The sequence below is a fragment of the Zalophus californianus genome, chromosome 10 (assembly GCF_009762305.2).
Source record: "Zalophus californianus isolate mZalCal1 chromosome 10, mZalCal1.pri.v2, whole genome shotgun sequence".
In the NCBI taxonomy this organism is placed as follows: Eukaryota; Metazoa; Chordata; class Mammalia; order Carnivora; family Otariidae; genus Zalophus; species Zalophus californianus.
Genome location: NC_045604.1, coordinates 3,054,888 through 3,078,890, shown reverse-complemented (window position 1 = coordinate 3,078,890; position 24,003 = coordinate 3,054,888). Strand labels below are relative to the sequence as shown.

Sequence of the window (24,003 nt, the reverse complement as noted above, 5' to 3'; positions counted from 1 at the left end):
CTTTTTTTTTCTTTCTTTTCCTTTCTTCCAACCCAGGAGCCACTACCACAGGGCGCCTGGGCTCTTTCTTCCTTCCCTGTCTGGCCTGTTTCTCTCCCCTCCCCCACCCCTGCCCTGTCTCTCCCTCCCTCTCTCCCTTTCTCCTTTGCTTACATGTTCCTCATTATGCACTGACTTGATCTGTGCCCTTGTCCCAGGCCCCACTCTCTGTAGGCTGAGAGTCAGACCTGCTCCCTGGCAGCATGTCCGTCGCTGGAACTTCCAGATCACAGGGTGGAAGATCTGGGCTCCTGTGTTTTTTGTTTTTTTTTTTTTTGGTTCAAGCCAGAGACGTAGGGACCGGAATGGGGAAGACGCTCCCAGGTCGTTTGAATGAACCCTTGTGTGACCTCCTAACACAGCCGCCTGGGCAACAGAAGATTTCTCCTCCTAATTAATGTTTTGTTCAGGCTGATGTTAAAATCCGTTCATACTCCCCCATCGCACATCAATCGGTGGCTGGATACCAGGTGCCAGGGCGCAAGCAGCCTGGGATGTAAACACTTGCCACAGATGGTTCTGGCACAGGCCAGCGGGGGGGGGGGGGGGGGGCAGCCCCTCCTACGGACTCTGTGCATGATGAGTGATGGGTTCCCGGCCCCTCTGGCACGCTTCTCTCAACTCTAGTGTTCCTTCCCTCTCATCCAGGCCTCCAGCTCTGCGTTTTCTTCCCCATTCTAGACCCCTTCGTGAACGCCCACGCCACCCTCTGTCTTCATTCTTCCTCAGATCAGCGGACGTTTCTGCATCTTTTCTGCCCAAAGTCATGGGGAAGTGATGACCCAGTTGTTATACCTGGTTTCCACACTTCCCACCTCAGGCCACACAACACACTCGGTTCCCAGGGGGGCACCCCCCTCCCCACCCCAGTTCCGTGGCAACACTGCCCTGGGCCCAGCCCGGGCTTCCAGCAACCACGCCAGACCCCTCGGCTGCCACGGCCGTCCCAGCCCGCCCACCCGGCCTCGGGTTCCCTCTCTCGGAGAGCAGGGAGGCCAGGCCCAGGGGCACAGCTCTCCCTGCGCAAGGTTTCAGGGCCGGGGCCTCCTCTGCAATCTTCCTGACTCTGACTCTTGGGAATTCCGACCCAGAGTGAAATTAAAAAGGGACTTCCTGCACCTCCCCAGTCCTAGTGTATTCCACGCGCCTCAGAAGGAGGAGACTTGGGTGAAAAAGAAAATCAAAGCTATTCCAATACTTCCATGGGAATGTGCACTATCTCCGCTTTCCTTCAACTGTCAAGATATTTGCCTTTTGAGGTTGAGAGCTGCTACTTGCCGGTTCCCTCCCCCCCCCCCCCACATTCCCTTCAAACAAAGCTTTTCTGTCAGGTTTTTGACCCTGATGAAGATTTTTAACTGGAATCCTCCCCCCCCAATTCTGAAGGATCTTTTGTCTTTTGAGCAAAAGAATTGAGGGACTGGAAAGGCTGCTTTCTTTTTTTCCCCCCTTGTAAGTAAAATGGGAAGAATTTTAAAAAGAAAAAAACCTGAAGGATAAAAGAAAAAAACAATATGGAGCTATTTTCTTTCTCAAAAATTTATTTTAATGGAAAACAAGAGAAAGACCTTGAGGAAAACAGAGAAGAGCGGCTGGGAGAAATGCAGAAGCAGGAAGGGGAAAGGAGGCATGTGACAGGGCACTTAGGACGACCATCAGGGGGAGCAGTCAGGACGCCCGTCACTGGAACACTAGGAAACCCATCACTGGGAGCACCGGGCACCCATCACTGGGAGCACTCAGAAACCCATCACTGGGAGCACCGGGCACCCATCACTGGGAGCACTCAGAAACCCATCACTGGGAGCACTCGGCACCCATCATTGGGAGCACTCGGAAACCCATCACTGGGAGCACAGCACCCATCACCCGGGAGCAATCAGAAAACCATCACTGGGAGCACTCAGAAACCCACCACTGGGAGCACTTGGCACCATCACTGGGAACACTCAGGCACCCATCACCTAGTAGCACTTGGGCACCCATCACCTGGGAGCACTCAGGAACCCATCACTGGGAGCACTCGGCACCATCACTGGGAACACTTGGGCACCCATCACCCAGGAGCACTTGGGCACCCATCACTGGGATCACTCGGGCACCCATCACAAGAGGACTTGGGACACCTGTCACCAGCAACACTTGAGCGCCATGCCCATGAGTGGGAGGACTCGGGCACCCATCACTGGGAGCACTCAGGATGCACACCTCTAGGAGCACTGGGATGCCCATCATGGGCTGCATCTCTACTGAACAATTTCTCCCACTTAAAGAGAAGAGAAAGAACTGGAAGCCCACTCTGAGGCAGCAAAAGAGTCCTCCTCTCCATATAGGCACAGCACCTCATAGTGCTAGCATTCAGTAAGTGCTCAATAAATGCAGGGTTGAATAAAACGGGCTGTCTTGGGTTACTGATGCTGTTTTTCCTTTCCTCCAGGACCAAATGAAAGGTTGGTTGGGAATGAACAGACAAGAGACACAGAGCTCGGGCCCAGCTCACCTGATGTGCTTGTGCAAGGCTTACAAACAGAGCTCACATTTTGCCAAACACTTCTTGTCTTACTCTGTTACCTTCCCTGGGCCCGGTTCCTGCCCCGTCTGGCTAGACACAACTGACCCAAAGAAAGGCTATCAGCTCTCAATTACTAGGCCATCGGTTTCTCACTTTAGAGATTATCCATGGAAAAATCTTAATCCCAGGCAGGCTGCTTCCCTCTGCCACCCAGAACGTTTCGGTTGTCAGTCTTGGTGCAAGCAGGGAATTAGACCTCACGTAAATAGCAGTCCAAGTCAGCACTAATGAGCAAGGCAAATCTGATTATTACCATCATGGTTATCACCATCATGCATTCCAACGTTAAAAAAATTTTTAAAGCAGTGGCCGGGTGTTACCCACGGTGAGCCTTCCCCTCCACTGCAACCACTGGGAGTAAATGACATTTACAGATTTAACCCAGGGACTCCAACAGCTCCCCACAGCCCTGGTCCATCTTGACAGCACCTCGGAAAGGAAGATTACCAACAATTTATATATTTTGTCACTTAGAATAGCAGCTCACAGTTGAGTAGCTGCTCACTTACTATTTGCCAGGCACCATGCTATATGTTTTATAGATCTTAACTCAACTGATTCATTTGTTCCATAAAAGATTTGGCGCAACATACATAGACCTTCAGTCAATGACATAAACAATAAATTTTGAGAAGAAAGTCAGCTTTGGGTGAGGTGGGGGTGAATAGGCAAGCAGGGAAAGAGAGATCGGGGTCAAGTCAATATACTGGATGCTCGCCAGGAGCTCCTGAATGCCCATCAGAGGCAAACTGGAAGGCTCGCTTTGAGCTCCCGAGCAGCAAGTGCAAAGAAGACACTTTCAAAATCAGTGACACAAGTTACAGTATCAGTAAAATAAAACCAACTGATGGCTTAGGAAAAGTACTGCTATAGAACTTTCTCCATGGATCCTCAGGAAAGTACACGGGGAGGTGTTGAGCCATGCCCTGGGCAAAATCCCTGCCATAAATACAAGTTTCAAGGGTTGCTCCTGAGCATATTCTTCGGGTAGGCTGGTGGCACAGAGCCAAATGCTCAGCTCAGTGAAAGCAATTCCTGGAGGGGCCAAAGCCGGTCAGTCTTGGCTGGCCACTCTCGGAGAGTCTGGCTCAGTGTGAGGATAAAATTTAGAGTATGTGGAGGCGCAGAGTGGAGGTGGGTCATAACAGCGGCAGCATATATGAGACAGGGTTCTTGCTACTTAGTTATTTGGGTCCTCAGTTCAGAGCTGTTTCTTGAGATGAGGAAGAAAAGAAGGCCACCTGCTCTGATACTCACCATTTCTTGGGAAGCATCTGAAGGGAGGGAAGGCAGAACTCAAGACTGTTGCCCTGAGGAGGTGGGGCAAGGGGCCAGCCAGCTATTGTGATGTCTGGGGTTGGGGTGAGGTACCTGAGAAAAACTCCCCTAAAAAATACAAAAGTACTTTGGCATTTAAAAACAAAATTCTACAGAGTACCGAACCCCCAAATATCAGCTTAGTTCCTGGCCATCCAAAGGCTCAGGAAGATGGGAGTCCGGCAGGAGGGCCCCTACGGAGCATCCAGGAAGTAGCCCCAGCAAAGCTCCCAGCTACAAGGTACCCCGACCCCGGAGGGAGAGTCCGGGGACCCCAGCATCTCAGAATCTCAGACCTGGAGGGCGGTGGTCAGCATGGAGGTCAGCCAGCCAGTGACCTCAGCACCCTTTATGCTGGAGATCGCCTGAGGGAAGAACGTTCACACCTCAGGTACCCACAGAGGCATTCAGGGTCCAGAAGCTCTTCCACGGATCTGACCAAAGCCCTTCTTGCTGAGAGCCCTTTCCTCACAGTGCAGGGGAGAAAGCCTGCCCAGCCACTGTCCTAGGGGCTGGACTGAGTGCGAAGGGCGGTCCCCCAGCAGAGGGAAGGAGGCTGGCGCGAGGGCTGGAGCTCCGAGCCCCTCGGTGAGTGAGGAGGACCCCGAGCCCCTCGGTGAGTGAGGAGGACCCCGAGCCCCTCGGTGAGTGAGGAGGACCCCGAGCCCCTCGGTGAGTGAGGAGGACCAGGCTGGGGCTGGAGTCTCAGCCATTCCCCACCGCCCCCCGCATCCCCCCCCCCCCCCCCCCCGACAATGGGCAGGAGTCTGGAACCTGCAGCCTGTTACTTAATTATCTCTGAATGGTTTTTGTTCCTGGCTTTAAACATTTACCCCTGTTGGGTTTTCACGGCTTCGCCTGGGCCTCTGTCTCCTTTTCTTCGCGGTTGCCATGGCAACGACTCCAGGCGTACAACTGCTCTCTGATTTTAAATAAAAGTTGAGGTTTCTCTCTCTCTTCCCTCCCCCTCCTCGCTCCTCTTTCTCTCTGGGATGGATGAGGTTTCGCTCTCATCCCCGCCCTCCCCTCCACCTTCCTCTCTGCCCCGCGCCCTCCACCCAGCTGCTTCCTCATCATCACCTCTTCTCTCATTTCCTCCTTCCACCTGCCTCCTCCCTGAGCCCTCCCCAGACCTTCGGGCTCCAGGCTGGCCCTCATCCCCAGGCTGCCAGGACAGCAGGGGCAAGCCCCGGGGGGGGGGGGGAGCGGGGGGCGGGCAGAGGCTGGAGGGCAGGGCACATCTGGGGAGTGCCCGGTCCTCTCTGGCCTCAGTGAGCAGCGGGCTCCTGCTCTCACCACCCCCTCCCGGCAAGGACCTCCGGGTCTGTGCAGCGGGGAAGTGGAGTGGGAGATGTGTGTTGGGGGGGCGGGCAGGAACCATGCTGCAGCATCTGCTCAGGGCAGCGGGTCACCTTCCCTCCTGAGTCCTCGTTCTCACTGCTAACTTCCAGGGTGAGATTAAATCAGTGATTTTCAAACGGGAGAAGTCTCTGCAGTTACGGGGCAAGGGGCCGTGGGGTGCAGGGGTGCCTGGGACCCTGCCACAGGCTCTGCTTGTCTCTGCCAAGGCCGAGCGGTGGCAGGCCTTGCGGCAATCCTACAGCAGCAGATCTGGGTGTTTCCAGAGGAAGCCAGGAGCTCCTTCCACTCCCTGCTGGTGGGCTGGCGGGATGACTGTCCCCTGCTGCCCCTTCACCACCCCCAGTCCCAGACAGACGGGCAGGCCACAGCTCAGGGGGACACCTAATCATCTCTGAGACATCTCTCCAAGACAGAGGAGGTCCTTGCCCCCCAAGAACTGTGCATTAACTTATACTCACAACTCCAAGCAGGAGGGGCCGGCAGGCTTTCTGAGCTCTAGGCTACCATTAGGGAAACGGACTTGTGCTAGGTCACACAGAAAGTCAGAAAGGACGCTGGCACCCGAACGCAGGTCTCCTGACTACAAACCCAGAAGGTTAGGATTCGATTTAACAATAAGAGCTCACAAACACTGTGTGCTTAACGCGTCCCAGATACCTCACCAAGCGTCCACACAGGTGTTGTGATGCGGTCTGTCCCGCCCCCACAAGGCGGACGTACTAGCCTACAGCTGGAGTGCCCTGGACAGGGTCTAGCTGGTGGGACGCAGCAGGTCCTGGGCTCGGACCCAGTTATCTGAACTCCAGATGCTGAGGAGCCCGCTGGGAGCCTTGGGCACCTCACGCCAGCTCACTGTCTTACAGCCGAGTAAACCCCGAATGGGCACAGGATGTGCCCATGAAGAGTGAAGCTGAAAACCCAGGACACCCGGCCCCCGTCTGAGACTAGCTCCAATGTACCCTCGAGCTCTCGCTGTTTGTCATCTCACTGGGGACAGGGGGTGGGGATCCACATGGGAAAAAAGGTCCCAACACCCAAGGGTCAAAATTGGAGGGAAAAAGGAAGAAAGAGCTAGTGGTCAGGAGCACGGAAAGAGCTGCTCCAGATGCACTGAGAACTAGAGAACTCGGGGCACCTGGCTGGCTCAGTCTGTGCAGCCTGCAACTCTTGACCTTGGGGGTCATGAGTTCAAGCCCTACAAGGGGCGTGGAGCTAACTTAAAAAGAAAAAGTAGAGAAGTCAGAATCAGGGTCCTGGGCTGCGGGTGCTCAGAAAGAAGAAAGAGGCTGAGCACTGGAGGAACCCGGGCCAGGATGAGGAGGGTCAGTGCAGCGGCCTTCTCTGCCCCTGCTGCTGCTCCCAGGCTCACTCCGGCTCTGCGTCCCTCACCAGGCGCACAAGATCCCGTTTACTCCCTCACCTTTGGACCCACCCTGTCCCCTGGCCAGGGAAAGGGACGAGCTTGGCACCCCTCCAACACCCCAGCGTCCAGGGGCTTCCAGACAACCAGCCCCCATGTGGAGGAGGGGGTCAGACCCATGCCCCCAGAGCAGACCCTGACTCGGCCCAGAGCTCCTGCACGGAGCACGGAGCAGGGAGCAGCCCCCCCCCACCCCCCCCCCCCCCCGGGGCCCTCCCAGCCTCCCTGAGCCTCTGGAGCCTCTCCCAGTCTCAGCCCGTCTCTTCAAATTGGTTCACAGAGGAGGAAAACAGGCCCAGAAGCTTCTCTGGGGGCCCTGACCCTGGCCGCAGAGGAGGCCCAGGCTTGACTTATGAAAGAGGTTGGGATTTGTTATTTGTTATTTTTGTTTTGTTTTTAACAAAACATAGTCCAGGGCCTTGGGGAACTTGCAATCTGGTGGAAAACTGGAAGGTCAGTGCTTTAAGTGGAGTCTGTGAAATGAGATAAAGGGGAGGTAAGTCAGGAAGGGCCCCCGGAGGAGCCGTGCAGCGAGGCCTGGGATGCGGGGGTGTCGGGTGCGGCGGGCTGGGGCGCAGGGAAGTGAGGAGAGAAGCCGGGCAGGAGGCTGCAGGCCCTGTGTTCTGGCTCCTGGGCTCCCAGTCCGCAGCCCTGGTTTTCATTTCTCCCTTCCCCCACAGCCGAGCTCTGGTAGGGCTCTGGGATGATTAAAACCAAAAGAATTTTAAATGTCTGGAATTCACTTTTCACCGCTGATGCCATTTGCTTATTTTCCCTCTCCCTCCCTCCTTATAATTTCTCCTCCTGGGAGAGCTGTTTGCCTCACTTCTTTCCTCTGGCCCGGTTTGCTGAGAGGGTTCCCAGTGCCCACCAGACCAGTCTGCTTTCACTGCAGGGAGGGGAGGAGGGGGGGATGTCTCAGGAAGAGGGGAGGGAGGAGGGAAGGGCGGAGGGGCCTTGATCTCGCTGGCGAAAGTTCCCAGAAAAAGAAAAGAGAAGAAATAGCTTTCAGGGAAAGAAATCTGTCAAATGTTTATGTTCCCACAAGACTCTGCAAAATCTTTTCATAAATCCAAGCTGAAGTTCAGGGCGAAGCCAGAGATGTTTCTTCAGGGAGAAACTCTTACACAGGCCCAGGAGCCCAGGAACACCCCCAGCCCGATCCAGGGGCCCCCCCACCACCCTCCCAGAGCAGCTAGACCACTCCCAGGACAGCGGACGCTGTGTGCATGGGTGTGTGTCGGGGGGTCACGCCTGCTTTCTTGCCTCAAGTCCAGACCGTGTCCCTCTGCCCAGGTCCACCCTGCCGTCCTGGGGTACCCCAGCTCTGGCCCTCTGAACCCAGTACCTCCGCAAACCAGATCAGAAACCCAGGACCGGCCTCCCTCAGGAAGAACCAGCTCTGTTCGTGAACTCCCACAGGATGGCCAAGAGTTGGAAAACCATGCAGCCAGAAAGAATCTTGGAGATCAACCTTCTCATTTTATGAAAGAAAACAGGCCCCGGTCACTGGGTCCAAACGGGGCTAACATCCGCAGCTAGACTTACAAGCCAGTGCTCTTGCCTTCCGGATACAGATGTTCCCATTGTAATGCCCCGGAAGCCAGAGGCCGGGTCAGAAGTGGCAGCCACGTAAGACGTGCCACGTGTAACCCTTGAACCCACAGGCTCTGCTGCAGGCCGCAGGCCCCGTGGCTGTCTGAGGCCCAGAGGTCCCCGAGGCGGGGGATCAGTCCTGCCTGGAGCTGGACCCCGAGCTGAAGCAGCCCCAGCCCGAACACACAACTGATCTAAGGAAAGAAAACCCATCCGGGGACAGAATGGCCTGGGCTGTCAGGCTCCAAGCACACCCCAGAAGGAGCCGAGGGTAGAAGGTCAAGGAAAGGAGCCCCCCCCCCCCGCCACCAGCTTTGTACACAAGACACCTTGTCTCGTGTGGCTGCCCTGGGCACAGGCTAGGTGCTTTCCTGCGCTGTGGTAATAACACTCATAGCCGCAGTGAGAGTCGGAGCAGCACTTCCAAGCCCCTGTCCTAGGCCAGGGACACGGTCTCATGTAGACCTCCTGCAAGCTCTTCAAGGTTCCCACTCCCCAAAGAAGAAACCTCGGCTCAGACAGGTTCCATGACAACCCCCAGGTCTCACGACTAGTTATTGGCAGGGGGGGAAAAAAAAAAAAAAAGGAAGAAGGATCCAATTTATTTCATTCTGAAGACCAAGCACATTGGGCCGGGTCGGGAGTTCAACATGGAGAGGGAAAAGGGGATGCTCCCCCCCGCTCCATCACCTCCCACGGGACCTGAGGAGTCCCAGGCCAGACGCCGTACAGCGGGGTCAACTCCTTGGTGGCTGAGCCTCTCAAATCCACCCTCCAGACGTGGCTCCTCTCTGCTTCTCTCTGGGGCGGAGCCCAGAGAAAGCCTGAGGCCTGTGGGGAATGCGAGGGCAAAGCCTGGCGGGAACAGCGTCTCTGCCTCTCCGAGCCCGGGCTGTCCTGGGCTCTCACCTGCCGAGGACGGACACCCCGCACAGGTGTGGACGCAGGTTAGGCCTTGTTGCTCATCATTGTCTGGTCATTCCCATGGGATTGAGCTACGCCCCAGGGTACGTCTCCCGTCCTCCTCAAAACGTAAACTTCCAGGGCCAAGACCTGGGTCCCGCCTGGATGGTGGCCCTGGTCTGCTCTTGCCCATCACCGTCACAGGTTCTCACCCCGTGGGCCCCTCGTTCCAGCACAGGCCGGAGGGACTTCACCTGGGACCATCTCGTGCTCCTCACCAAGCTTTCTGCCCAGCAACCCGCGCATCTCTCCTGCCGCCTGGGCGGGCCGAGGGAGCCAGCCACGCGCAGCTCGGGCAGGTGGGCCTCCCCCAGGGAGCACGGCGGCCTCCCCACCCGGGCGGCGCCTCCTCGGGGCCCCGGGGCCCGGCTCCCACAGCTGCCCCAGGCCCGGTCTCTCCTCCCTGGGCCCCACCCCACCCGCTGCCCCCCTTCCTCAGTATCTCCCTCCCCTTCCCCCCACCCTTGTGCTGCCGGCTTGGAGCAGGAGGTTATGAAAATGAGCTGCGTGCCCAGGAGACTGTAATTATCTGCTAAGTGTGAAAGCCAGAGTGATTAATTAAGAGATAATAAAAAGGAAAGGAGGGCGAGAGGGGGCCTCGCGGCTTTGCTTTGATGATAGAACCTGAGGTGAGCCCAGCAATTAGGGGAATCTTTATCGAGAGTTAGCTATAATCCACAAATTATCAAGCACCAAGTGCTTCAGGAGCACATTCAGGGCACATTTCACTCCTGCCGAGAGACAGACGCACAGACAGGGAAGGACCGCAGGAGGAAGCGGCCAGGAGCCCTGGCCGGGGGGCTGGGAGGCTGTGGCACCAGCAGCCACAGACCGGCTGCGCACACAGCCCCGCGCCAGGCCGCCGGGCAGGCCCTCTGGGACGGAGAGCCTGGAAAGGTCGCGCCCCCCCAACACCACCTCCTGACGCCCTGGCTCCTCGCCCCCGACGGCCCCTCCCGGTGGGAGCACGAGCTACTGCGGCACCCACCCCTCCTGAGGTGTGAACTGCCCGGGCTGTGGGAGTTCAGCAGCCGCTGGTGTGAACGCCGCAGGGGTCACACATGACAAGGTGACACCACAGCTCTGAGCTCCCACTGGCCTCGCGCAGATGGGCTCCTCCACGCTCTCCTGCCCTCTGCCCGCCCCTGGCGCCCATCTCTCCTGCCTGCCTTCCCACGGGATCCCGCCCTACCGCCGATCCTTCCCACCGGGGCCCCTGTCCCCCTTGCCCCTTCCCACTGCGCTCCCAGGGAGCCTTCCTAACGGACCCTCCAGCACCCCTATCTCTTTCTGTCTCCTCCTGTGCCGGTGCACAAACAGGATTCAAACCCCCGTTAAGGCAATCTTCGTATGTGTGTAGACCTGGAGGAAGATGGGGAGCCTATGTCTCCTGTCCCATAGGAGAAACTACGTTTCCTCCCTCAAGCTCAAGTTCAGAGCTAAGAGCCTGCATCCATCTAATGTGGCCCAGATCCCAGGAAGATCTCCAAAGGCAGACACGAGCTCCTTCCTTCTCTGCCCGCACGGGGGTCTCTGGGGATCCCCCAGGGCAAGGCTGGGCTGAGGACACCCCCGTGTGATGCCAAGAGGGAACTACTCCTGCCCTGAAGCTGGAACAGGTCCTCCCTGGGGGGCCGGCCTCCCTTTGCCATCTCCTCCACGACCCCCACCCCTACCCGGGCAGCCACTGTCTGGACCCCCCTCAGTCTGGGACCCGTGCAGGGGGAAGGAGGGGCCCCCAGGCCGTAGGCTGGAGCCGGTGGGAAGGACGCCAGGGTCCTCCAAACCCCCACTGCTCTGAGCTTCTGGGAGGGGGGCCCTGGACAAGTCAGGGCATGGTAGCTCTGGCCCCAACTAGGGGACACTGGGAGACGGGTCTTGGTGCTCTGCTGGAATGACAATCTGACTTTGAAGAGACAACCTGCTCTGGCTCATGTGGGGCCTTAGAGGTGGTCCCACCGATGACCTCCCTGGGCTTGCTTCTCTATCAGCAGGAGCTCTGCCTCCAAGTGAGAAGATGAACATACCAGGGAAGACATCATTTACCCACACATAGAGAACCCTGGACGTTTATTCCGCTGGGATCCCTGAAGAGACGGCTTTCTACGTCGGAGCAGGAAGGGTTCGGGATAGACACCCACAGGAACTTCCCACTTGTGGGGCTTATTAGGCATGACAGTAGTGAGCAGAGAGGACTGATGCATCTCCTTTCTCCTCCAAAAAGGACACTGAGGTCCAGGGGGAGTCAAGTTAGTCCGGCCTGAAGAGAGACATAGTGAGAGTCCAAAGATGTGCAGGCTCTTAATCATCCCCCCATTTTCATTCCCGACCCAGTCCTCTGCTCCAGAAACGTAGCTCCACCTTCTTCATTTACCCTGAAACCCCCTGGATTCACGTGTGCAGTTTGCGGCAACCCCGTGCACACGTGCCATGGCTGAATGTGTGTTGTCCTCTGGGGGAGAGCGGAGGATGAAGGAGAATTGATGGGGATTCCTGCTTCCCCTACTGGATGGGATGCCCTACACGTGAGGCTCAAGCATCACCCAGGGCACCAGGAGAGCTCCGAAGGCGGAGGTCCCCCCTCCTCTGGCCTGCGGGCCATTCTCCTCCACAGATACAGACGGGAGGGAAAGAGCGGTCAGCTCACCATGTTGCCCGAACAACCATTAGGTCTGCTGAGAAACTGACCTGCCCAGAGACGGTCCTCACTGCCCCCCAAACCATGCCCCCAGTGAGGCCTAGGACCCGTCTTTCTTCCCAAATCACACCATTTGCTCATGACCCAATTTTCAAGCCAAAACCAACAGGGTCAAGGTCCTGGCTAGATCTCTGCCAAACTGTTTCTCTAAATCTCCACCAAACCAAGAGCTGGATGATGAGGACTTTCTTCATAAAAAAAAAAAAAAAAAATGGAGTGGAAATGACCGACTGGCTCAGGCAGGGAGGGGTCCCCACCAATGCCCGGGCTGGTTGTTTTTCTGCCTTCCTGGTGAAGACCAGGACGGAGGGGGGTGGCTGGGGCCTGGCGAGGTGCAGGGCGGGCCCGGGCGGGTCAGTCTCCGGGAAGATGGCAGTGAAGGCTGGCAGGCACCGCCCCACTCCTGCCCACAACCTGCTTCCCTAAAACAAATATATCAAAGAAGCTCCCGAATCAATGACCTATCCAGGCTCCGTTATACAACTAAGCAGGCCGACAAGTGAATTCAGTTATGAGGATTCTGTTTTCTGGTGCCTCTCATTAGAATGTGCAAGGCCTATTTCCCCGGCGGAGAGCATCCTCTAACACTTTCAAGTGTGGTCCTGGGACCAGCAGCACCAGCAGCAACCGGGAGCTCGGCGCCAAGGCAGCATCCCCACCTGCCCCAGACCTTCTCACCCAGAATCCGCACTTCACCAAGACCCCTGGGTGTCTCCTAAGCATGCCGGAGTTTGAGAAGTGCTGCTATGACCCACCGAGTTGAAAGCTTCTGGAGAGACAGGGGTTAAGGCGGGGTCACGCTTACGGTGCCCTGGGAGCAGAGTGCTTTTCCAGGCTTACAGCAGAGGTACAGCTCCACTCTGCAGGTGCAGAAACTAAGGCTCACGAATCCAAACCAGGGCGTTCTCTGCTGTGCTTCGCAGCCGCCTCAGAGCTCCCACTGCACTGCGCCCCGGAGACCACAACCTCAGGAATTACCGACATCACGGTTCACCTCCCTTGGCACAGTACCCAGAGACTTGTCTGTATTTGGACTGTTACTTTTTCTTTGTTCACCCTCAGATCTGCCCCGGACGGAGAGCTGTAAGAAGCAGGCGCTGTGCCGTGTTAATAATAACTACGATTTATGGAATATCTATTGTGTTCCAGATTCTGTTCCTTGATATACATCCCCCTCTGACTTAGATATAGCTACCACTACCCCCATTTCACAGACCAGAGAACTGAGGCCCCCGTCAGGCGGCCTGGTGGCAGCCACACAGGTGGTCGTCCCACAGACCTTCTGGTAAGGAAGCCCCAGGTCCCTCCAGGGGTCACCCAATTCTAGGGTGGTGTTGCAAGGGCCCAGTCTGCATGATCTGACCCTGGAGTGAGACCAAAGGCTACGTGCACAAACTAAATCCCCTAGGTACAGGCTCTGTGGCCCCCCGCTCTCAATTTTCTGCATAAATGGAGGGCGGCAGTGGTGCAGATAATCCAGAAGTCATTTCAACTTGGCTTTGCAATGCATTAGATTTTTTTTTTTTTTTTTTTTTTTGCAAAGTCAGATTTTCCTTTCTAATTATATTTGGCTCAAACCGACATTAAAATGAGTTTGCATTCCCACTTCCCCACTGCCTTGCGAGGGGCGACTTCCCCGATGTGTGCGGGGTGATAGGCACACGGGCGAGCGTAGTGTCCGCGTGGCCCAGAGCAGCTGAGGCGGCAGCCCAGGCCGCAGGGGTGTGCAGGGAGAGCGGGCAGGGGGAGGGCGGGGAGGCTGGGTTGTAGGCACAGAGCAGCAGGCCAATTGCTTAGGGCTTGGAATTAAGACCCAGGGGTCCTGAGGAAACTCCTTCTGGAGAACGAGGGCACCCAGGTGGCAAAACCCTCAACTTCTCCCAGGGGCTTCGCCCGCCAGACTGCCCACCCCTGGGTTTCTGCTCCTCCGAAAAATGCCTTCTCCCCCTCCGGGTTTCTCTCTCTGCCCCCATCTGCCCATCTCAGCTCCTTTCCTCCTAATAACCTCCCGGTTAAGCGAATCGAACGGGAAGAAGCAGTTAAAAGCACCTCCTGGCTTGACAATGCTGGGTAATGGAGCGAGCAGGGCCCCAGGCTGTTCCTCGGAGAATTCGGGAAGGAGGGGGAAGAACTCTGCTAAGCTGATTACAAGGACAAAGTTAATTTAGAGATGAGCCCCGTTGGGTGGGGGTAGGGAGGAGGACTCTGGACACAGGGGTTTGGAGACTTGGGGAAAGTGGGCTTTAGAGAAACAGCCTTTGTTCCTGGAAATCCTAATCCTTGGGAGGGACCTTAGCTCACTCCTTCGGATTCCTCAGCTCCTTCCATCCGGAGCAGGGGGCACAATCGGGGATTGTCCAGAGCTGGGGTATCTTCAACGGCGCAGCCCTGCATTCCAGAGGCTCGGGCGGCAGCCCGAGCCTCCCGCCTATGGAGGTCCCCTCCCCCGGCCGGGCTGCCCCCTCCCCTGCCACGCTGTCCCCTCCCCCGCCGGGCTCCCAGCCTCCCGGGGCTGTGGACTGTTAGACCTCAGCATTTTTCACATTCTTCCCTCACAACTTTGGTTCTATAGGGTTGTCACTGTGTTTGTCCGCGGACTGAGAGTGCCCCAAGGACAGGGACCACACTTCACTTACCTTTCCATCCCCGGTGCCTAGGAGAGAGCCAGGCCCAGTCCCGCCATTAAAACAAGAAGACTTGCTTTGTTGGGCACAGGTTCCCACCTCGCTGGTGAGAACCTTCTTCAAAGGTTTCCATTTGAGAAAAGGAGCTTGCGGGCTTACAGAAGTTTAAAAATCTCTAGGCTCCCAGCCCCCAAACACACACACATCTACGGCCACCATAGCCCTGGAGTGACCGTGCAGGGACCAAGTCCAGATTGGCCCTCAGATGCAACCAGAGGGCCCCCCTAGAGTCTGGACAGCCCCCACCCCCCCACCCCCAGCCAGGCTCCCAGGGAACAGGCACAAGGGGCCTAGGCTCAGGCCTCCTGACACTGCTCTGCTCTGGGCTCACTCTACAGAGTTCTGCCCCTATACACCTTTGTCTTAAGCCCGAGGACTCCCTGTTCATCATCCCAGAGGCTCCCCAACTCAGCCCACAGATCTGAGAACTGCTACTTCTCCTGGGTTTTTTTGCTCACTTCTGCCTGGTCAAACCCTGATTATCTGTCTCCTTCACCTTGTTGTTTAACTGAAGGGTTACAAATTTCTGCGGCCGCCCCAGCAGATGAGGAGCGTAAGAGAAGGGGACGTTTTGGTGAGGAGTGAAGTAGGGATCATACTTAAACAACGGAACGCCCCGGGTCCACGTTTCCAATGGGACAGTCTCTGGCCTGGCTTTTCAAGCCCTTCCGGGTCTGGTCCCAGTCTCTTCTGGAACACCTCGCCTGTTTCTCCCCAACACAAATCCCCCCGGCTGCAACCAGTCTCCACGGACGCCCTGCATTCAGCAGCCACACCTTGGCTCCGGAAGTTCGGCGGGTCTGGTAATACTCTCGCTCTTCCTGCCACATGCACATCCTGTCCATCCTTAGACCCACTTCCTCCACGGAGCCCTTCCCAGCCTCTTTGGCCCATGCCGACTCCCCTGGCCTGGACGCCTCCCTCCCAGCACGGCGGCCCTCTGCCCAGCGGTACCAGGAATCCCAGCACGTGCACATCTTAGCCTCTTGGAGGGGAGGGACCCCCAATATCATGTCATTTTTCAAAGTTTTTGCGTAACACCTATCAGAATGTGTTGGATATAGCTGGATTTGAAAAAAAAATTCAATCTCCCCATTTTATGGAAGAGGAGGAAGGAGGCCTCCTGAAGCTAAGTAACTGACACTTAAATCACAGCTGGTTTGCAACAGTGGTGTGTGGCCCACAGGAGACACACAACACATTTCCACTGAATGAAGGGACAGAGTGCCTGCTCCTTCCACATGCCTTCCAGCCAGGATGTGTTCCTCACACTGCTTCAGAAGGAGATAAGGAGCAGAGAAGAAAAGCATCCCCCAGCCTGATCCAGAAGGATCTACATCCCTCACCTGGCCTGGGGGGGGGGGGGGGACAGCCCCACAGGCACAGGGCACCTGACTTGGGCTCCTGCTGTCCCTTCTCTGAAGCGCCCCCCCCCCATGAAGCCCCAGCACCAGCTAAGGGAATTTGCTAGGGAGTGCTAGAGATTTCCACCCCTGGATTTAAGAGCCTTCATTCTGAGGAGGGTGGTTGGCTGCAAGGCCCATTTATTTCAATACGATCCCAATTTTGTTAAATGGGCTCGAGGAGGGCAGAGAGGAATGAGGCATCAGCCCCCAGAGACTACAGAGGTTAATAAAAGTTGCTGGAGAAATTAAATGTGGAGGGAGGGAGGAACTGGGAGCTCCGGGAGCTGATGGAGGGCGAGAGCAGGCTGGGAGAAGGAACAAAACGTGATGTCCATAGTGTCCTGGAGCCAGAGCGGCCTAATCCAGGCTCAGGGTCTGTGAACCCGGGCAGGCAGGTGTGAGGGCTGGGGGCTGCGGGGGGGGGGGGGGGGGGGGGCCGAGTCACAGCAGGGGAGCCACCGGGTTCTGACTCGCTTAACCTTGCTTGCAGTGCGTGCATCTATCACAGGGGATACAGAGCACGCAAGACAAGACAAGCAGCAGTGCCTTCGAGGACTCAGGACGGCACCCTGGCTGGAAGTGGCGTGCTACCCAGACACGTGGCAGTGCTGCACACCCATGCTCTGCTGCTCTGCTGAATGGACGCGCCGGGCGCACATGGAGATACTGGGTCCGTGCGTGTCTGGGGGCGAGAAGTGGGTCTGTGACAAGTGCACGTGTGGGCGGGGTGAGCGTGTACACATGAGAGCGGGGTGAGCATGCGCACATGAGGCGGGGTGAGCATGCAGGCAGGGTGAGTGTGCGCGCGTGCAGGCGGGGTGAGCGTGCAGGCGGGGTGAGCGTGCACGCATGCAGGCGGGGTGAGCGTGCACGCGTGAGGTGGGGTGAGTGTGCACACGTGAGGCGGGGTGAGTGTGCAGGCAGGGTGAGTGTACACACGTGTCGGCGGGGTGAGTGTGCGGACGGGGTGCACTCGCGCGCATCAGCGGGATAAGCGGACACACGTGTTGGTGGGGTGAGCGTGCGCGCATGCAGGCAGGGTGAGTGTGCACACGTGCAGGCAGGGTGAGTGTGTGGACGGGATGCACTCACGTGCATTAGCAGGATGAGCGTGTACACATGTTGGTGGGGTGAGTGTGCACGCATGAGGCTGGTGAGCGTGCAGGCAGGGTGAGTGTGCTCACGTGCAGGCGGGGTGAGCGTGCAGGCAGGGTGAGTGTGTGGATGGGATGCACTCACATGCATCAACAGGATGAGCGTGCACACATGTTGGTGGGGTGCGTGTGTGCGTGTGCAGGCGGGCACACACGCGGTGTGCAGGGCCTGTGTCCACAGACTTCCATGGGGCAGTAATAGAGGGGAAATGCTGGTCCAGCGGGGCTTTCTTCTGAGAATCATTCCCCACCCCCACCGCACTTACGTTCTAGCCCTGGCTCTGTCACTTCCTGGCTGCTTCATCTCTGACAAGCTGCTTATCTTCTTTGGGTCTTCTTTGTCCGTTTATAAAATGAGGATAGTAACTCCTGCCTTTCACAGATTACTGTCAGTATTAAGTTAGTTACTAATACATACAAAACACAAAGTGCATCCTCCACAAAAACAAATGATCTTCTCCCTCACTTGAAGTGAGCCCATTCTCTCCCGATCCCCGAGACTGCCTTTCCCTGGCCTCACATTTCAGGATCAAAAACATGGCTGGTGTTTCTCCTCCACTGCTGACCACCCAGCCCCGCACCCCCAGCCCTCTCCAGCCCAGAGCCTCCTCCCACAGCCTGCCTAGGAAGATGGCCTGAAGGTGCCGGGAAGAAACCAAGCGGGAGCTGGGAGGTCAGAAGGGCCATGGCTCTCTCAGCTCTGGATGCATGGAGAGGGAGTTCCCCGTCCTCCGTGGGGAAACAGCCCCCAGAAATCAGAGGGATTAAGGCATTAGCCCCCAGCTCTTCCCTCCAGCCTAACTACTACCCTTCGCAAGTCATTTAAGCTCTTATGCTGTTTTCTCATCTACTAAATGGAGAAATAGTAACTATCCAGGCTGCATCATAGGATGGTCGTCTATCTCTATTAAATGAGATGGTACATGCGAGAATGCTGAAATTGCAGGGCACCACACAAATACACAGTTAGAGACTACGGGCAGAAGAAAGGGGGAAGGGGGCTGACGCATTGCAAACCTCTTTCTGATCATAGGGGCAGGATGCACCGCTCCCACCCGCTCTGAATAAAACGAGAGAGCCATCAAAGCAGGGCAAGGAGATGGACAAGGGCCAGGCACCAGGAGCAGCCTGCCCCCTCAGCGTGGGGAGGAGGAGAGGAAGACCACTCTCCCCTCCGAGGCTGCCTCAGCTCCAAGTGAGGCCCGACACACATGCGTGCGCCCATCCTGGAAGTGCCTGGCAGAGTGTGGGCTTTGTAGCCGCACAAAGAGAGTTTTAATCTGGGATCTATGGCCTTGAACAAGTTAAACTCAGCTTTGGTTTCCTCATCTATAAAATGAGGGGGAAGGAGTTACTTCACAAGGCCATTATAAGGAATAAGGGATAATATGAAAAGCACACAGTAGGACTTCAATATAAAGTAATTTTGATGCGCTCCCACAAGTGCTCCTCACCCATGCTTGGCCAGCCATAGCGTCTCAAAACCCACTGGATCAGGCCGCCTGAGCCCCCAGCCTCTGTGTCTGCCAGGAAGGGCCTGGCTTGGAAGTGACCGGCTGCCCCGTGCTCACGCCTTGCCTCTATATGATTCTGGCCCCCTCCATGAGTCAGCCTTGCGTGGAGTTCCCAAATGTGTGGTTCATGGACCTGTAAGGCTGTGTTCAATATTAGAAACAAACACAGGGCTGCAACCCTTTTTATCTGCCAAGTAGAGTCCTTTAAAAAAAAAAAAGCCACTTTTGAGCACCATCACACCATCCAAGAAAAACCATCCGATACTAAAAAATGTGGAAAGACAGAATTTCAGAATAAAGGATTGTTTTTAAAATGGGAATGAGTTTACCTTTACGGGATGCTCACTCCCTCTTCTCCCTAGTCCCCATTCCACTCTGGACCAGGAAAGATCTGTCCTAGTACAGCAAAGGTCCCTGGGGGCATGTGGGGTCCCTGGACAGGGCAGGGGGAGGGCTGCGTGTGTATGTACAGGCTTTGAGGTCAGTCAGTTCCCACAACTACCAGCAAGATATTTCACCTGTCTAAAACCCAATTCCCCATCCATGAAAGGGGGGCAATTACAGAGCTGATCTCGGGGCTTGTTGCACCGATTAAACTAGATAATGCATATGAAGTAGTTAGCACGAGGGCACCACAAATGATCTGTGTTATTTCCAGCCTCAGAAATGCGGCCACCTCAGGCTAGTGTCCCCTCTTCACTGCCCGCAAGAGCCCCGAATCCTCCCTGGACTGCCAGCTTCTTCCACTCTGCTTTCTTCCCAGCCCCAGAGCTTCCGAGATCTCCAGCCCGCAGGGGCTGCTCAGTGTCCCCTCCTGGGCCTGCTGAGACCCAGTCCTCTCCAGGAGAGGTCCCCGAGGAGGCAGAAGGCCAGGACAAGAATCGGAGCAGCTGGAGTGAGAAGACAGAGAAGCATAAAGAGCTGCGAGGAGACCCAGACACAGACAACCCACCTGCTGCCCCTCCACGTGCAGCCACCAGGTCCTGATGGCAAGCGTTGCTGAGCCCTGCTCCCTGTGCACTAGGTCGGTGCACTAGGCGCACGCAGTGCATTGCATTGCCATCCCAACCCTGGGAGGTGCGATTTCTGTCCTCGCTGTACAGGCGAGCAGAGTGAGGCCTGGAGAAGGCGCACACCTTGCTCAAGCTGCCATGACATGTCTACCAAGTGGCTGAGGGGGTGTAACCAGGGAGCAACTAGCCTGGGGCCTCGGATGTAGACCCTGCCTTTCCCACACTCTAGCGCTTGCATCAAACCAATCAACCGATCAGAGTCAAGGGCACTCACCGAGTGGGCAGCACTGGCATCAGAGGCTGAGGGGATGGAAGAGAAATTAAGACTTGGTCCCCAAGGTACAAAGGCCAGAGGAGCTTGGGTCAGCGCACCGGGCTCTCATGGCAAAGGGTGAGAGCTGGCCAGTGCTGGCTTCCTGGTCCCCACCCCACCAGAGAACCAGGCAGAGCAAGACGACCACAAGCCAGGGGCCTGGTAACCAGCATAAGGTGGGAGCGAAGGCCTCCACATCTCCTCCTTCTGATCCGAGCCTGTCTGAGGTCCAGGAGTAATGCCAGGCACGGAGCAGGGGGTTCACAGGCTCCCTTTAGCTGAGTGGAAGTAGAGCCCAATCAAGGTCAGAGGGGGACCTGGCATCCTGATTTCTGCCATGTCTCCCCAGCCTCTTCCCCAGCCTCAAGGCCTGCTCTGGGCTGGGCAGACACAGGTGGGGCTTCTGCAGCCCGCGTGCATCGGCGAGGGGAGAGCAGATCCCAACCACTGATCCTTCCACACTCCTGTTCTCTGCCAGGACAGAGCTATACTCAGGCAGTCCAATCCTGGGGATTTAGGAGGCTCTTGGCTCTTCCCTTGGCTCCTCAGCCCCCTGCCATGCCGAGGCAGGGGTACCTGGGGGCTGCTGGGGGCTGGAGGGACAGATTTTTCTCCTACCCCCACCTCCATCCCCCAGAGGCAGCTCCCGCCCCGAGCCAGCCTGTCATCCCACATTGCTCTGATTAGCTATAATCTTTCTTTTTCAATTTCTCCTCCCAGAGACCGGGGAGCGAGAAAATCTCCCAGAAAATGAATAAATATTTCAATTTTCGGCGCAATCAGTCTGAGGAGCCGGCGCATGATGGAAACGGGGGGAAGGATAATGGTTTTCATTTAGATAAGATACAGAAAATTATTTAGTGAAAAATGAAGATTGATGAAGCCCATTGAAATTCTTTAAAATGCGATTTTTATTTCTCTGCCTGGGCTGAATCTCTCCTTCCCCCCTCCTCTCTGCTCCCCCTCAATTTGACTGCCTTCTGCCACCTTCTCCCCTTTTCCCCACCACCAGCCTCCCCCACCCCCACCCCCGCCATACCCCCTCCCCCTTTTCGTCTCCCACGACCCCAGTCCCTAGCCTGGACTCTTTCTTTCTAAGGATGGAGGCCAAGGGAGGTCACCTACCCTGTGAGTGTCCCAGTCTCCCTCGGTCCCTGCTCCTTCCCTCCCTGTCGGCTCCCCAGTCCCTCCCAGGAACCTCGGCTGGACTTCCTCTTCCCTCCCTGTCCATTTTCCCCCTTCCTTTCCTTTGGCACCCCTCCCCCACCCAAATACTCTGCACACTCCTTCGGGTCTCCGGTCTTGCTTTCAGCCTCCTGGAAGGCAAGGAGGTGGGAGCTTGACTGACCCAACCCTCGACCCTCCCCCTTCCCCTTCCCAAAGGGAGGAAGGCACACAGCACACTCCTCTCTCTCTGACTGATTCTGTTCCCGATTCAATCCACATGTCTCTCCTGTTTGCTAACTGCAGCTTTTGTTCCTTGAAGCTCATTTTGTTCCATATTGCTGACATGCTGGGGCTGCAGGAAAGGGGCAGACATAAGCTTGCCCCCAACACATGCTGCTACTGACCCAGCAGCCCCCCCCCACCCCCCAGCAGCCAGCCTCACAAAGTCAGAACTTGCGTTCTCTGTCCCAACTTTGTGCCAGGCGGCTGCTTGGCCTGCCAACACCAGGGCCAGGCCTCCTTCCCCAGCACCGCCTCTCACCCCGCTCACACTGGGGATGCGCGCCCTTCCCAGGTCTTAAGCCTGTGTTGGGGGGCATGGGTGACTTTCCAGGAAAGAAAGATCCAGACCAGCCCCCCACCAACTCAGCCAGGCTTTGCCTTGGGAGCTGGGGAGGGTTCTGGTAAGGAGAGGAGGTGTCCAGCACAACACCCCACCCCTAAACATACACACACACACACACACACACACACACACACACACACAGCAGCCCAGGAAGGGAACTAAGACAGGGCAATGCCTGAGGGTGTTCTACCCCAAGTGGACTTCCCTCCACCCAGATTCCACTCCACCCAAAAGGAGACCACCTCCTCCATGATGTAGTCTGCCCACCTCCATAGGTGTCTGCCTATATGAACGTCTGTTCAAGTTTCTTTGTCTGCTGGAGGGTTGGTCTCTGTAGAAGGGTTTCAGTGTGTGTGTCGCGTCCTTGTAAATGCCCGCCCGCATACATGCACTGTGTCTGGGTGAGTTTTGATGTGTTTGGGTGCATGAACATACAAGCCGACGTGGGGGAGGAATCTGTGTTCCTCCTGGTGTCAGTGCCTTTGTGTGGATGTGTCTGTCTCCGTTTGGGAGATGCTTGTGGGTACATCTGTCTCAGTAGGTGAGTCGTCTGTCTCTGTGTCTATGACTGTTTTTTGGTGTTTGTGTGTCAGCTCCATTTTTGGAAGGGGGCAGCTAGCTCGGCAGGATTAACTCTTCCTTAGAGTGAGACTCAGGAGGCCAGAATGCACACCCACAGAGCCCGGTGCTGGCTGAAGTCTGGGCCCTCTGTTTCCCCAGCTCCCCCCCCACTCCCAGCCTCAAGATACACTAACGTCCTCACCTCTCTCAACCTCTCCCTCATTTCCCAGCTTCTCCCCTGCCAGTTCCAAATACGCCCCGACATCCACACTTTCCCGCCCCCAAGTGGAATGTGAAGCCCCCCTACAAGTGCCCCCCTGAACATCCAGCCGGCCCGAAGCTGCCTGTGGAAGTCCGCTCCCCAGCCGGCGCCTCCGCGAGCAGGGGTCCCACCAGAGGCCCCCAGGCAGCCCTCCCCGTTTCCAGGGGGGGCGGCCCAGACAGGCTGGAGCGCCCCACCCCCCCCAAACCAGGGGCTAGGCTGGAGTCGGGATTCCCTTCGTGGCATCTTCGGGAGCCGGGTCCCCAGCTTTCCGCGCACCTCCCACCCCAAATCTGAAATCCCACCTTCCTCCCAGCCCTCATCACCCCCTCCGCCCCCCCTCCCGCAGGACCCGGGCGTGCAGACTCTGGGCCTCGCGGGGCAGAGGCAGGGAGGGCGCCCGAGGCTCGGGAAGGCGCTGCGTGCGCGCTCGGGTCCCGCGACGGCCCGACCCCAGCGCTCGCGGCCGGGGACAACTTGGGCGCAGCCGCGGGAAAGTCGGGCCCGCGCCCGAGGTGGGGGTGGGGGGGGGGGGCTGCCTGCCCGGCGAGGCGGCGGGGCTTACCTTGGGAGAAAGTGTCGGAGAGAGTGAGGATCCAGACGAGGAGGCTCAGCATGCTGCCCGCCGCCCGCCGCGCCGGGGCTCCGAGTTGGCGACGGAGCGCGGGGCGCGGGCGGGAGGAGGGAGCGGGGCCGGAGCCCGCCCCCGGCCCTGCACACGCGCGTGCACACGCGCACACACACTCGCACGCGCGCACCCCCGCGCGCACCAACTCACTTCCCTGCCCTGCGCTCTCCTGAGCCCTCGGCTCCCAGCCGCGGCCCCCGCCCTCCCGGCCTCCCGGCCTCCCGGGCCCCCGCGGTCCCGCCCTCGCCCCGGCCCTGCCCTCTCCCGCCCGGTGCTGCTGCTCGCCCAGCTCGCGCTCTCCGGGGCTCTTCCGCTCTCCGCTCCTCCGGGCCCTCCCCTCCCCTCCCCTCCCTCCCCGCCCCTCCTGACGTCTCCTCCCCCAGCCCTCCCCCAGCCCTCAGGCCCCCGGCGCGCACGCACACCCCTCGCCGGGACTGAGATGCCCGCGGCGCGGGACCCGGGGTGGGGGAGGAACAGGGACCGGCCACCTCGCCCCAGCCGTCACACACACGCAGCTTGGGGCCTGCGCTGCCGAGGGGGCGGCGGGCTGTGGGGGCGGCCGGGCGAGGACCTGCCCCTGGGCCGGGGGTTGGCCGTGATGGGGAGGCAGTGTGAGTGCATGTGTGTGTCTGCGTGTGTGTATGGGGGGAGGGGGGACGCGGTGGGCAGGTGGTGGGTCTTGGAGTCAAAAAACACAAAATCCCTGGGT

The 24,003-nt window shown here is 57.6% G+C and overlaps 1 protein-coding gene across 4 annotated transcripts in view; it reads right to left on the bottom strand.

Annotated features, from left to right (window-relative positions):
- The window catches only part of KIRREL1 (kirre like nephrin family adhesion molecule 1), an 89,836-nt gene extending 66,329 nt beyond the window's left edge, over positions 1 to 23,507 (bottom strand). For 2 of the 4 annotated variants that reach the window (XM_027612583.2, XM_027612585.2), the window contains exon 1: positions 23,232 to 23,505. In XM_027612583.2, coding sequence (XP_027468384.1) covers positions 23,232 to 23,283 — 52 coding nt within the window. In that variant the 5' untranslated portion in view covers positions 23,284 to 23,505. Of the gene's footprint in view, positions 1 to 23,231 lie in introns of all 4 variants that reach the window. The other 2 variants (XM_027612582.2, XM_027612584.2) reach the window with 2 other exon arrangements.
- Positions 23,508 to 24,003: the final 496 nt, after the last annotated feature.